Below are 13,830 nucleotides of genomic sequence, written 5' to 3'. Positions count from 1 at the left end.
TGACGAGTCAGTGGCATTTCGTTCGAAAGGGTAATTTATTTTTCTTCGAACGGCACAGAATTACTGCAGGAAATCAATCGCTTTTCATATTTTTTTGCAGATCCGAAGCAGCTTAATGAGATAACCTGCTAGAAAGCATCCTCCTTCCTTCCTCTGATAGTTTACCTCAGGTTTCAGGGGTGATTGGACTGACAACAGAACTCTGCCGAGATCACATCTTCTCCTGTGATGTGTTTCCTGCCGCTGCAGAGAATTAAATGCATGGCATAAAGCAGTACAGAGGCTGATACCATTTTTCCTCCAACCAGTCTACATTACGTGATATCCTTTTTCTAGAGCTAAGGTAATTAAATATCAGAAAATTCTACAGTGCTGTAAAGGAACATTGCTTTTTCACTGCCATAAATTTCCATTAGACAGAAAGATTTATGGAATACACTGTTTGAAAACCTTCTGCAATCCCCAAATTTAACCAGCTTCCATAGAATTATAACCATCAAAGCTACTTAAATGAAATACCAAAGAATAAATTTCACCAAAAGAAAAGGCCTCTGCTGGAAAGCCAGAAGGCTGATCAGAAAGACCCAACAGGACAGAATTCACTACTAGCATAAATATGGGCAAACCTGTGAAGGCGTATGGAGGTGTATGCTCCTTCTCGAGCCGATTACAAGTCTGGATGGTCAACCTTTGGGCCAGGCTAGACATTCCAGATTTTTATGTTAAAGAAAAAGAAAACAAAACTACTGCTTTTCTAAATAAGCTGACATTTCTTTTGGTATACTTCACTTCCAGATGCTCTGTATTCATACAATGAGGAAAACCTTTCAAATACATGAAAGTAATCCAATATGGAAAAGTAATCAGAACACAAATATAAAGAACATTTAAACTAACCTTCTGTACCACAAAGCGCTCAGGCAGTGCTTCAAGACTGACAGAAGTTATGCAAATTGGTTCTCTGTATTAGCACAACATGCAGCCTGGGGAAGAAAAATCTGTTAGAAACACTATTCAAATTCCCGTGCTGACAGCAAGACTACAATTTGCGGCTCACTGTTCCCTTTAACTGTAGTTATGAAAAAAAAAAAAACAACCCACAAATACAGCCCCCCTTGAATCTCCAGTACAGAAGGACTTTCACATTCAGAGTGCAGTTTTCCAGAAGCCACACGCTCTTAAAAAAATCCTTCGTTTCACCCAGTGTGTCTTCACTGAAACCAGCTGGTGTAAAACCGGAGTTACACCCTGACGGTAAACTTCTAAGTTTCATCAAAATGTAAACATAACCAAACTCGAAAAGCATTTGGTTTCCTTTTTGGGCCCTGTTATCTCAGTGTCTATCCTAAACGGCTATCTGTCACTTGAAAGCGCCGCGACCAAAATTCGGGTGGTTCCATCGATTTTTCGAGCAGCTCCACAGCTGCTGTTCGCGAGGCGGTGACACCGGGCCCACCGCAGTCACTCACAGCCCGGCGGGCGCTCGGGGGCCCGCGGAGGGAGGGGGGTGCGTTACCGAGCGGCGGGCAGCCACCGCCGGGCACCGGACGGACGCGCACAGACGGCCTGGGCGGCCGCCACAGCCCAGCCGGGGCGCGGCGGCACCGGCGCCAGGCCCCGCCCCGCTGAGGGCCCCCGCCCGCTGAGGGGCGGTGCGCAGGCGCGGCCGAGCGGCTCCTGCCCGCCCCGGGCCCGCCCCGCCGCCCATTGTCCTCGCTCCATGTGACCGGGGACGGTTACAAACCGTTCCTCCCGCCCCTGCCGCCGCCGTTGTTCGTGCTGAGTCACGGCGCTGCCCGGTGCCGCGGGGAGCCCGGCGGCCGCCGCCGTAGCGCCAGCCCTTCCCCATGGGGACGGACGGCGCCCGCGCCCTGCTGGAGCGGGCGGGCACCCTCACCCTGCAGACCGGCAACCTCCTCAACTGGGGCTGCCTGCGCAAGAAGTGCCCGGCCACCCCCGGCGAGGAGGTGAGCGGGGCGGGACCCGGGGCTCCCCCGCGGGGCGCCGCGGTGGGCCGCGGCCGGTGCGGCGGCGGGTGGCCATCCCGGGCGGTGCGGGGCGTCCGAGCGACCGAGGCGTTATCCGGAGCAGGGCTCGGTTTTGTGGCGCTGGGCAGGGCCGCCTGGTGTCCCTCATGCAGGGGAAGAGGTCTTAATTAATTGCCTTAACGGCCTGGGGCCGACCGGGCCGCGGGAGCGCCTGAGGGAGCGTGGCGGAAGGGCAGCGGGCTGGCGGTGTGGCGAGTCCGAGGGGTCCAAGGGCCAGCCAGGACAAGCCTCAGTAGCAACAGTTCCGCCCCGCCACCACTACCGTGCCCCCGGAAGCGCTTTGCTGTCTTTGAGTTTCTCTGAAGAAACCAGACCGTGTTTCTGCTGTCGGGGAATTAGGAATTAAAATGCTTGCCAGTTCAAGTGCTGTCTCTGGTGGCAAAGGAGGCCCTTGGTACTGCCTTAGCGAGAGGAACACATGAAAAGGCGTGAGCTTGCGTTGCAAACGGTGAACACTCTCTTTTCTAACCTGAAATTAATTTTAATAATTTCTTGGTGGTGGCAGGTCTCAGGAAAATTAGTCATTGCTGCTTTATTGAAGTACAGCTGTCATTCTTTATTAAAAAAATTCAAAGAACTGTTTAATCACCACTTAAAAACTATTACCTCTAGCAGTATGTGTCAACACTTATAATAACTCTGATAAAATGGCTGGAGATCCTGTGGCCGTGAACTTCAGAACCTCACTGTATTTGCTGTCTCGTCATGACACAGTAATCTGAAAATGGCCATTTAATCATCATAAGAACTATGGGTTTGGCTGGTTATTGCTCTGTAGTAGCACTGTTGGTAACCTAGAAGTTGGTTGATTGCATATTAACCATGCACAAATGGTAAGAAAGGCGACTGGGAGGATGATGTAATGAGAAGGAAGAATTCATCATACTTTTATTTAGTTGTCACGTGGTAATAACTTTTTTTATTTGGACTGGTTGCTTATTACAACATTCTGTGATCGGTGTAAAATAGTGCTAGATTCTGTAGCAAAGACAGAGTAATATGGTAATGGGCACCCTTGCATGAATAGTTTCTGGAGGGTTGTTAAATAAAGAGTGGCTAGTGTGCATAACTAATCATCTAAGATATTTAAATTCATTTGTTTACAGGGAAATCTGCATTTAAACATAAGGCTGTCTGCTTTCCAGAGTTGCTGTAATTCCAAAAGCAAATAGTTGGCATTACTTATCAGAAATAAATCGACTTTTCGCTCTTCTGTTTGGTGTAGTTAGTGTTTGTATAGTTCTCAGTGGCAGAATATAAGCTAAAATTTTGCAAACTATGAACACTAATGTTAGGAGTTAGGGAACGTAGGGGATGGTAGGGAATGACCAGCTGTATTTGGAAAAGCTGGTCAAAGCAGTCAAATGCACTGCACTTCTCACATGTGTTGAGCGCAGGGGAATGGTGGACTTTGGAGACAGAGGCTTGTGCATACTAACTTCAGTAGAAATATAAAGTGTGACAGCTGCAGAGTAGCAATATATAGAATATACATATTTAGTGCTGTCTCACTTTCCCTCGGAAAGGAAAAGATAACATTATAAGTTGCATCAAAGTAGACTAAAGAGTTCCAGCATTGTGGGTAACTATTTAGTGTGCAGGAGTCAATTCTTATCTTTTTAACTCAGTTATCTTTTTCATGCCATTTTAAATGACTGGGAAAGAGTGTATAGAACTTGTGCTCACAAAGTATTACTACTGTATTACGTCTTAAACTTTGTGATATCCAGTTTTACTGTGGGGGTGGCTTCTAGTTTGTCCATAGCATTATGAGCTCTCTTAATGTTAGGTGTCACAGGAAATTGCTATTTAATGGTACAAAAAGTAGGTATCCACATAGTTAAAAATATATTGCTAAAAGTGAAGTAAAGCAGCAGCTCGTGGAAGTGCTCCATACCTGTGGCAGATAAGTCTTGACAGTGCGTTTACTTAGCCTGCAGGATAACAACCCCCAAGGCGTATCAGAGGGAAGGTAGAGTGTTGGTACAGCTAAAGCACTGGTGCAATCTGCAGTTAATTAGCTGATTCAGACTTAGTAGTTATGCCATACTAAGTTCAAGAAAATCCATGATCAGAATCCTAGTTAAGTTTATTTTGCATGGGTGGATGCAGGAAAAATGCAAGTGTGAGGTAGGATCTGAAGGTTCCCCCTTCAGTAACGAACGACTTAAAAGCATTAGTGGCTTGGCACAGTGGTATAGGTAGGCAGTAAATGAAAAGGGTCAGATGCATCCTGGAAAGATAAGTAATTAATATAACGAGTATTTAGTGGTTGATTGCAATGTCTCATTTCTAACAATGTCACGGCATGTATGCTATTATCTGACTGCATTGTAACTTTAGAATCTCTACGCAAAAAAAAACCACAGCACCCCACACCCTAGTTCTTGTTGCTTAGCATTGTTCTTTCCTTTAAAGATGGCATTGGTCTGAGAAATAATTGAAGTACAGTACTTGTATTACTGCTAAAACTCTTTGTGAAAGAGGAGAGGAAAATATTTAAGTAAACTAGTTTGGACAAGTTTCAGATGGAAGCTATGAAGGAAGAATCTTCTGTGGTTGAAGGAATGATTTCATGAGTTCACGTGCTCGGTCTGTCCTACACACCTATGAATCACTATATTTCTGCACAGCTGTAACATACCTACACTTCAATATGAAAAAAATATTTTGTAGGTGCGGGACTGCATTCAGAAAACGCTGACTGAATGGAGCTCAAAGATTGGACAAGACCTAAATCAGGTAGGAGAGGTGTTATGCATGGTATCCACGTTACATGTGAAAACAGAGAAATATGTAGTTGGTTGCACCTTTTAAAATATAAATGAGTGTATTAAATTCCTGTAAAATTATCTACAGCTCCAGATATCTTAAGAGTACTTCTGTTGCACACTTTTTTTTCTAATATTTAGTAAATTTGGAGAAGTTATGAAATACCAAAGTAAAGAATCCTGTTGATGGCAAACAAGGTAATTCTTAGCAAAATAAAAGTCCTGGTCTGTAAGATTTCAAGGTAGTTGTTGGGCAATCACAAAAAAAAAACAATCTGTGTACCTTAGAAGTTTGCTAGTGTGCTTGTAAAAACTCAATGGAGAGTTATCTAAACTATGGAGATGACGAACTAGATAGCTGAAGATCATCCTGTTTGGAGGGGAACTCTGAAGTATAGCCTTGGTTGTCTTAGAAATATTTCTGAAGATGCAGAAGTGGCAATTTTTCCCTTAAGGGCTGAAGACTTCCACATAATTCTTAAAATCGCAGTCATGGGCATCTGATGTCAAGATCTTGGTGTATTTGCATACTTCTCTTTCACTATTGCTTCTGAAATTCAGCAAAGCAGTAATTGGTTTCCACTAAAAGGAGTATTTGCTCTGTGAAATATTAGCATGTTTCTTTTAAAAGAAAGAAACAAACAAAACCCTAAATAACTCTCCGGACTGTTTCTTTGGGTTTTGTTACCAGTTCTTGTGTAATGGTGGCATCAACTGCACATTGCTGCATTCCGCGCTGGAGTGTGGTGAGGCAGTTATTTCTGAATGATCTGTGGAACATCTAATGATTGTTCAAACAGACAACAAACATTGGTCTCTAAGATGTACTGATCCATTTAAAGTTAATTATTTATTGTAAGCAAGGTTTTACACTCAGAACATGTTAACTGCATGATTCCAAATTTTTTCATGAATTGTAATGTTTTGCAGTAACTGAAAAAAGTTAACTTTTGTTTAAAATGCTGAATGTATGGAATAACTCAAAGACTTGCTTAAGGATTTCTTGGTAGGGCAGCAAAAATTACCAGAGAGTTCTTGGTTGGGGGCGTGGTGGGGTGTGTGTGTGTATAACACAATTTCATGTGGGTAAAGACTTAAAATAAGTCACCTTGTGAGATGTCAGCCTAGTCTTAAATGAGGTCAGAGGGTGAAATCTCTGAAACTTTGTTAATTTTCAGTTTCAAATTGCAGAGTACTTTTATGCAAAGATGTTCCCTCCTAACACCCAAACCCCCTAATTCTGCTTTTTTTTTTTTTTAGCTGGTCATGAGGCTTTTTTAAAGCAAGGCAGTTTGAATTGGCACAGCAATCTGTTCACATCAGAAAATCAAAACACTACTAAATCTTATTCCAAAAATTCTTAGCCATAATTTGTAATTTTTTTGTATTAGGGGCATATACATATATGGCCTTTTATATACCTTCATTTTCCTGACCTCCCCTCAGAGATCAAGAAGCATTGGGTTACTTTCTTTCTGTCATTGCATTTTCATACAGTTTTTGTTTTGAACTGCTGTAAGACTTTTATTTTTTTTCCCCTTAAATTGCTTAAAAACATTCTTCAGGAACTCACTGTCTCCTCTTGAAGAGTTGTCCCTAAGTCTCATGTACTTACTGCAGGAAATACTGGAGGTTCTGGAATGTACTGTAGCTCAAGCTATAGAAAAAATAAATCCTGAAGAAAGGGATGAGTTGAAAGTTTCAGGTAAGAACGTAGTCAAAAATCCAGTGGCATAAAAAGGTTTCATGTGCAGTCATTAGTAGGATCTTCGTATATGTATGTTTTTCCACTGTGTTTTGTAATTGCAAAGTCAAATGACATTGGTGCACGCTGTCGTACTTTGGGTAATCTAGAAGTTGGCTAAAACAGATCTGAATTCATACTCCAGGCTTTAAAGCAGCTCACCACTTTTCTAGTTTAACTTATATCCCCTCAAGACATTTTAAGTGTATTTTGTGAATCTTTGACTTTTCTGAAACAAAATATTACAGATGATAATGCAATTAAGAAATAGCATTGGAAGCACATTTATTTGCATAATTTTTCCAGGTTGAATATGATGAACTTGAAGGAGGCAGTCCAAACTAACAGTAGTACATTTTGAGTCTCAGTAAGTTGTGAAGAGGTCTGTTTGTACTATTACGTTTGGGGTTTTTATGCAGGTCGTTATGGTTATTGCTTAGTTTCTTGATGCTTAAGTCCTAGCTTTTTAGCTTATTAGATCATCTAACCGGATGATTCTGAGACTGCACAACAACTTTGGAATTTAAGAGAACAGTGTCTTTATTGGGCAGTCACCTTTCAGAAAGTTGTGGTTTTTTCCAATTTTCAAGTAATTAGTGTATGTTCTAAGAATCCTTTACCCAAGAACTCATAAGTAGTGTATATAGCAAAAGTAAATAGCGGTATACTTAATAATAGCTGGCTTGTCTAGTTATTGATTCCAGTTTCTTTGAAAATAGCGAAACTTTTCATCGTTGGATCAAACTCTTCATCAATCAGAGATGCAGTTGACCTGGGTAAGTGTGAAACTTAAACTTCTGGTAGGGTTTCTTTTTTCCTTTAGTATTTAGAAACAAAATTAGAACCTTTTCCATTTAAGTGGTGTATTTAGTGACTGTCACAAATATTTAGTGACTGTCACAAATCACTGTTTTCCTGTTAAGAGAGATTTAGGTAATCGAGTCTATTTACACGTTAGTTCAGTCAGTAAACTTATTAAACGTGTATTGCTGTAACCTTGGGTCCACAAACTTAAGTCTGATTCCTTGCTCCAAGCAGAAGCAAGTTTTTATTCTTTCACACAAAACTTGTTAAAAAGTGAATAGCGTGTGATGTTTTAGTAACTGTGATACAATCGTTCTTACCGGTTGTTGTTAATTGCTAGTTGTTTTTAACATTATGAGCTGTGCTACTAACTGTGCAGTATTTCAGAGATTATTTAGGAAATAAAACAATGCTGCAAGCAGCTGATGAAATAGTTAAGTTTTATTGAAAATACAATACTATGGCTGTACTGGTACATAAAGTTTTGTTAGCCTAACGTAGCAGTAATCGTAAGCAGCGCTAAACTTTACCACTTCAGAAGATAGTTGGGCATAAGGGGTTACCAAAGAACATAGGATCAGACATCATTCTTTTCTACTGATGCCCCAGTTAATAGCCTCTTTATTGTATGTTGTACTACCATTTGTTAAAAATACATTGATAGAATCCTCCTCCATAAGAAAATAATTTACTTAGCTACTTTGTTTTATTCTTTTTGCTGTGCAGAAGAGGCCTCATGCTTGCATCATTCCTGAAGCTCAGTGATACTCCAAGACTTGCCACTGCTCTCTGGCAATTAAAATCTCCATATTCAGTGTGCTTTCAGTCTAATTTCTCACACATACCAAATCATGGAATGGTTCAGGTTGGAAGGGACCTTAAAGATCATCTCATTCCAACCCCCCTGCCATGGGCAGGGACACCTCCCACTAGACCAGGCTGCTCAAAGCCCAATCCAGCCTGGCCTTGGATACTTCCAGGGATGGGACCTCCTAGTCCATGCTCTGTACTTGAGTGATACTTCAGAGTGAGAGTTACAAATTTTGGAAGAAATTGAGAGTAAAGGAATCAAGAAGTGTGTGTCACCACTGTCTTCAGAGACAAAAAATATAGTTTTCACATTGAAAAAGGAGAAAACAGCTCCACACTTTGTGTGTGGGGTGGGAGTGATGATTTGTTGTTTGTGTTTTTTTCCACAAGACCTACAATTGAAACTTGGTGTTCAGCTGTATATTTGATTCTTTGCTAAAAACATTGTGTCACTATCCTTGACTGCTGATAGCTCAGAGTTTCAAGTGGTGAATGGGAAGCTAGGAGAGTGAAGCAGGAGGTGTGGGGTTTTCTGAATTTGAGGAGTCATGCTGCTTATGTTTGTATCTCATAAAAGGCTTTGCAGTGTCTGTGTCTTTTTTCCTCAGCATGTTCTGCCCTCGGAGTTGCCCAGTTAGACTCAGTCATTATTGCTCCGCCTCCCATTGAAGATGGAACTAGCCTCTCCTTGGAGTATTTGCAACCTTATTGGCAAGAACTTGAAAACCTAGTTCAAAACAAAAAGATCGTTGCCATAGGTACCTCTGACCTAGATAAAACACTGTTAGAGGAGCTGTATCTGTGGGCACAGGTGAGAACAAACTTCCTACTTGTAGCATTTCTAGGGCAGAGAAACTGTTGTTTTGTTGGCTGCCACGTTGTTCTAAACAGGTTTATATACAAAATATTAATTAGCCGTGTTATTTTCAGCATCTTATGGATGGTCACAATGTTGTTTAAGGTGGAGGAGGCTCAAAGTGTGACTGTCACTTGTTCAGTGTTCTTACGTACAGACCAGCAAAGGCTGGAAACCACAGGTCTGTTCAGTAGCAGGTTCTTTGAAGTACTGAAGGTTTGAGTTTGGAATGCTTTTATATTTAGGAAGGAGTGTAAACAGTAGTTTTTCTTAAACCTTCAGATTTATTTTAGTGAATCTGAAAACAGCTGTTTTCACTTTAAATGGTGTTATGAATGGAGGGATTTCCCCTTGGAAAAATGCTCTCTGAATGCTAAGCTTAAATGTAAAGAGGAAGGCAGGCTATGAATGAAGTGGCACAATACTTTGTTGTCCAGTGTGACGAATTGCCTCGTAACATTTGAGTGATGGAGGTCTGTACTAGTATGTGCCCATGCTCGTGTAAGCTTGTGGATTTACGGTTTCCTTATTAGTTCTTTAAATACTTCTCTTATGTAGTATGTCTACGTATGTCATCTGTATAAGAGGTCCTACTGAGAGTCCTGATTTGTGCTCCTTGCTGTTTTGTGTATACTGAGAGGAGGATAATTGAGGGGATTAATGACTACCTGCATGGTGATCATGAATGCAGTTTGTGATGAGCAGAGAGAGTCAGTGGAAGAGTGCTCCTTTTAACTTAATCTGATTTAGGCACTTACCTGAAGGCAGAGAAGACTGCAAATTATATATCCTTAATAAAAATTTATCTGGATTTATTTTATTTGAAGTCATTTTCAAAGTAATGTCCCTATAATGTTTTTACGGGGGGTGGGGGGGGGAACCCCAAAGCCCTGCTGCTGTTCAGGGAGCACAGCAGACAGGAAGCCAGAATGGGTTAGTAACTCATTTTGCTATGGCAGCACCTGAAGGTAGATCCTATTCTTGTTTTTGGCTTTGTGCTGATGTAGGAGTTGCCTGTTCAGCATCATGCAGAATTAATTAGCCTTGTTCAGACCTCAAAACAATGGTCAAAGGCAAATTATTCAAAGCAAAATTTCTGTTGTAATAAAGGGCGTGGGGAAAACAACTAAAATAAGTACATAAATATTATTTTCTTATAAAAGTATTCTGTTACTTTCAGGTGAAACCAAGTAGTAATCAGGTGAACCTAGCTTCCTGTTGTGTGATGCCACCTGATCTCACAGCATTTGCAAAACAGTTTGACATACAGCTGTTAACTCACAATGACCCAAAAGGTAAGGCTTTGCCAGATAAGTTAACAGAAGACTTCTATATGTATTTATTTAGTACAGAATTGGGAGTAATCTTTCTCCGAAGTTCAGAGTTTGTTACAGTTGAATCCAGAAAAAAGGATTCTAAAAGTTTCTCCACTGTAAAATATTTCTATTAAATTCTTGCTTTTGCTTCAAGAAAGTGGGGGGAAAAAGGCAGTCTTCCAGCCTTGGACAGTTTCTTGAAATTGTTTTAATCAGAGAAAATGAAGTAAATAGAAGAACTAACTACTGAGGAATTTATATTGCATATGTTCAAAAAATAGCTTATTTCTACAAAACGTAGAATGAAATGAAAGCTGTATTGCTGAAGGCCAGTAAATGACAAATGAAAATCCAGTGGCCCAGAACTTGTCTGTGAGATAGCTTGCATAGAAATGTTGAGTAGAATAGTAATGGAAGAGAAGATAATAACAGTAATGATAAAAGAATATATAAAATGACTGATGCAATACAACTGTTCACCACATGATGAGCCCATCCCGAGCGGCGATTTGTGGATTCCTGCCCCGTCCAGGCCCCATTTATATACTGAGCATGATCTATGCTATGGAATATTCCTTTGGCCAGCTTGTCCTGTCTGTGCTCCCTCTCGGTTTCTATGGGAAGATGAAAAAGTCCTTGACTTAATATGAGCATTACTTAGCAACAGCTAAAGCAATATATGTTATCAACATTACTCTCATACTAAATCCAAACCACAGCAGCTACTAGGAAGAAAATTAACTCTATCCCAGCTGAAACCAGGACAACATGTAAAACTACTACACTTTAAGCAGGATTCTTTCAAAGTAGTGACTTCTTAAAATAAAATTATTGCAAAAAGAGTTGGTGTAAATTCTTTACTTGTTTTCTGCAGTGATTCATTTACTAAATGATTGAAGGACTTGGAGGCTTTCCTTATACTCTAGAGCTCTGAGTTACCAGCTCCCCAGAGTACTCTGGGTTATTCTATTAGTTTCTCTCAAACATCCTCTGATCTTCTTTGCTATAATGATCCCCTAAATATCTTCCTGGAATTGTGAGAAGTCTTAAACAATATTTACTTTATTCCTTCGCTACATTCTTCCTTATGACCAACTATTTATGATGACCATACTTTTCCTTCCTTCTCCTTTCTTCCCGTTCCCACCCAAAGAAAAAAAAAAAACCACTTGAAATGCTATGTATGAAGTGCATGCTTTATAGTACTACTGTTATAACTAATGAATTTCATCAGTGCTTGTATCAGCACGGCTCTGGCAGCATACAAGATGAATTGCTGTTCAATCATACAATTTCCATGTCCTGTGAGGTCCAGCGTGTAACTTGCAATTTAATACATACTGTATATTGAGAGTCGTGAAATGAAGGAGAAGATGATTTGGATAGAAAACAAAGGAAGCAACGGTTCACTTATGCATTATTTGCTAAGCTTAAATCTTCTCTAATGGTCAGCTGATCTATTGAGACTATCTTTTGGGAACACTCCTCATCAAAGAGATTGTTCCCTTGACTGACTTTCCAGAGGAAGCTAGGAGGATTTGTACTTGCCTTCCTTTTCCGCTTTGTGGCTTTTAAGCCCATTTTTTCTTAATGCTTTCTGGGCTTGTGGTTATTATGAGCCTAGTTATGCGAGATACTATAAATACTGAGCTTCCAGTGACTGCAGAGGTAACTGAGAATGCTCAGTACTTTGCTGATTTCAGGCTTACGTGTTACCCCTGGTTTCTCTAGCTAATATCTCAAATTTAATGTTCATTTCTTCCTGCTAATGGCTCTGCTGATCAAGTCCATTTGATATTGTAAAAATCTCAGTTAATTAGTTTTGTGGGAAATACTCAGTGTTGCAAAAATAGTGTCCTGAAAATTTCTTCTGTAATATACAGCTGCTTTCACCCTACATCCATTCCAGAGGAGTGGATCTGTGGAGTATCTGGCACTGCTTAAGACTTTTGACTGTAGGAAAAGGCTTCTCTTACTAAGTGTTGCTTTTTGCAGCTGTTTACATGACATTATTTAAAGCATGAATATCCCTTTTTAACTTCAGAATTACTTTGTGAAGCAAGTTTCCAAGAAGTTCTTCAGGAAAGCATCCAGAACACGAAAGCATATGAGTGGATTCCTTTATGGCTTCTCCGGTACTCGGTCATTGTTAAAAGCAGAGGAATTATCAAGTCCAAAGGCTATATCATGCAAGCTAAAAGAAATGCCTCTTAAAACACTTTTTTTTTTTTTAAATGGCTTACTGTTTTAATTTCTTGGGGATGGGGGGAACATTGCTTTTTTTCATAGAGACACTTTTACAGCATTTGTAACAAAGACCAAAAGTTGTAATTATTCAGTGTGATGTCAGCAGGAGTCTGTGGTGTTCTAACACTATTTTTCTTTCTTAACCTATTGACCAGTTCATTTAAAATATGAAATATTTTGGGTTTGTTTGTTTTCAAATGAAATTATCTCTAGAGAAACAGTTTAAAATATTTTGCTTTGTATGACCAGTTCACTGTAAAATTATCATTATATTTTAGCTGCCATTAGGTAGTATAGAGAAACTTATATATTTTTATTTTTTAAAAAAATTAATTTCTCTTAAATAATAGTTACTTATCTGGTAGGTACATGGATTTCAAGCATTCGGGGACTAGTTTTTCTAGAAAACTGTAATCTTTTATGAAAAATTACCCCAAAAAATTAAAATGATATCTCATTACTTGGTATGTATATATAGGCAAGTCAGCTGTTTAATTTGTGTGGATTGGAGAATGAGTTTATTTTTAATATAGTGTAAAAGACGTCTATGATTTAGAAAAAATGCATCTTCCAAATTACTTTCTGACTATTACTTGAATTCCTTCTGGCTTCTTTGTGCCTCAATATGCTTTGTTTAGTGTTTGCACAAGTGCGATGGCATCTTTACTGTTTGAAATAGAAAATGTATTATTGTGTGAATGTTTAAAATAAGAATTGAAAACAAGCGATTAACAAATCTGTTCATGAAAAGTTGAATTGTGCCTGTTGTCTTCTCTACTGTGGCTTGGTTTTTTTGATACTTGTGAACTACAAAATCAGAATTGGCCAAGTCAGAACAGACAGTAAGTGTTGAAGCTGTTCTCTACAGGACTGTGTAAAATGGATGGCTTCTTTTGGGGTTGCCTAGGAAACTTTCTTGCTTGAGTGCCAATCAGAAAGGATGCAAGCAAGGGTTAGCTTCAAGTTAGGTCTATTTCTGTTTGGCAGCAGCTTAGCATGCTGGCTTTTGAATCCTAGAGAGATTGCTGCAGCTAAGGCAAGGCTTCTGGTTTAATGTAGCCTTTCTGTCTAAAAGGCCTTTTCATTTTCATGGCCTTTGCAAATGCTCAACTTGTAGTTCAGCAGGAGCTTGATGCTGAGTATCTGAAATACTCACTTGCCTCTTGATTTCAGGTAGGAGCAGGACTTCATACTGGTAGTACTCATTAACTTAGTTGTACGTATTTTTGAACTT

At 40.0% G+C, this 13,830-nt stretch overlaps 1 protein-coding gene and 1 long non-coding RNA gene across 2 annotated transcripts; one reads left to right on the top strand and one right to left on the bottom strand.

The window, feature by feature from the left end:
* Positions 1-56: 56 nt before the first annotated feature.
* On the bottom strand, positions 57-1,622 carry LOC134520179 (uncharacterized). The gene is made up of 3 exons (XR_010072370.1): positions 1,517-1,622; positions 898-983; positions 57-243 (listed from the first exon to the last, which is right to left on the bottom strand). It is a non-coding gene; the product is annotated as an uncharacterized LOC134520179 (long non-coding RNA).
* Positions 1,623-1,690: 68 nt separating this feature from the next.
* On the top strand, positions 1,691-13,024 carry GCLM (glutamate-cysteine ligase modifier subunit). Its single transcript, XM_063343031.1, has 7 exons — positions 1,691-1,967; positions 4,725-4,790; positions 6,440-6,524; positions 7,283-7,339; positions 8,786-8,988; positions 10,214-10,328; positions 12,394-13,024. Exons 1-7 carry the CDS (start codon positions 1,848-1,850, stop codon positions 12,561-12,563), a joined length of 816 nt encoding a protein of 271 aa, XP_063199101.1. The 5' UTR covers positions 1,691-1,847; the 3' UTR covers positions 12,564-13,024.
* Positions 13,025-13,830: the final 806 nt, after the last annotated feature.

The sequence above is a fragment of the Chroicocephalus ridibundus genome, chromosome 8 (assembly GCF_963924245.1).
Source record: "Chroicocephalus ridibundus chromosome 8, bChrRid1.1, whole genome shotgun sequence".
Taxonomy (NCBI): Eukaryota; Metazoa; Chordata; class Aves; order Charadriiformes; family Laridae; genus Chroicocephalus; species Chroicocephalus ridibundus.
This window is presented reverse-complemented; position numbering and strand designations above follow the sequence as displayed.

Coding starts and splice junctions, on each gene's coding strand:
- GCLM (XM_063343031.1), top strand. CDS start 1,848: ATGGGGACGGACGGCGCCCGCGCCCTGCTGGAGCGGGCGGGCACCCTC. Junction 4,791..6,439: donor TTGGACAAGACCTAAATCAG/GTAGGAGAGGTG, acceptor TACTTACTGCAG/GAAATACTGGAGGTTCTGGA. Junction 6,525..7,282: donor GGATGAGTTGAAAGTTTCAG/GTAAGAACGTAG, acceptor CTTTGAAAATAG/CGAAACTTTTCATCGTTGGA.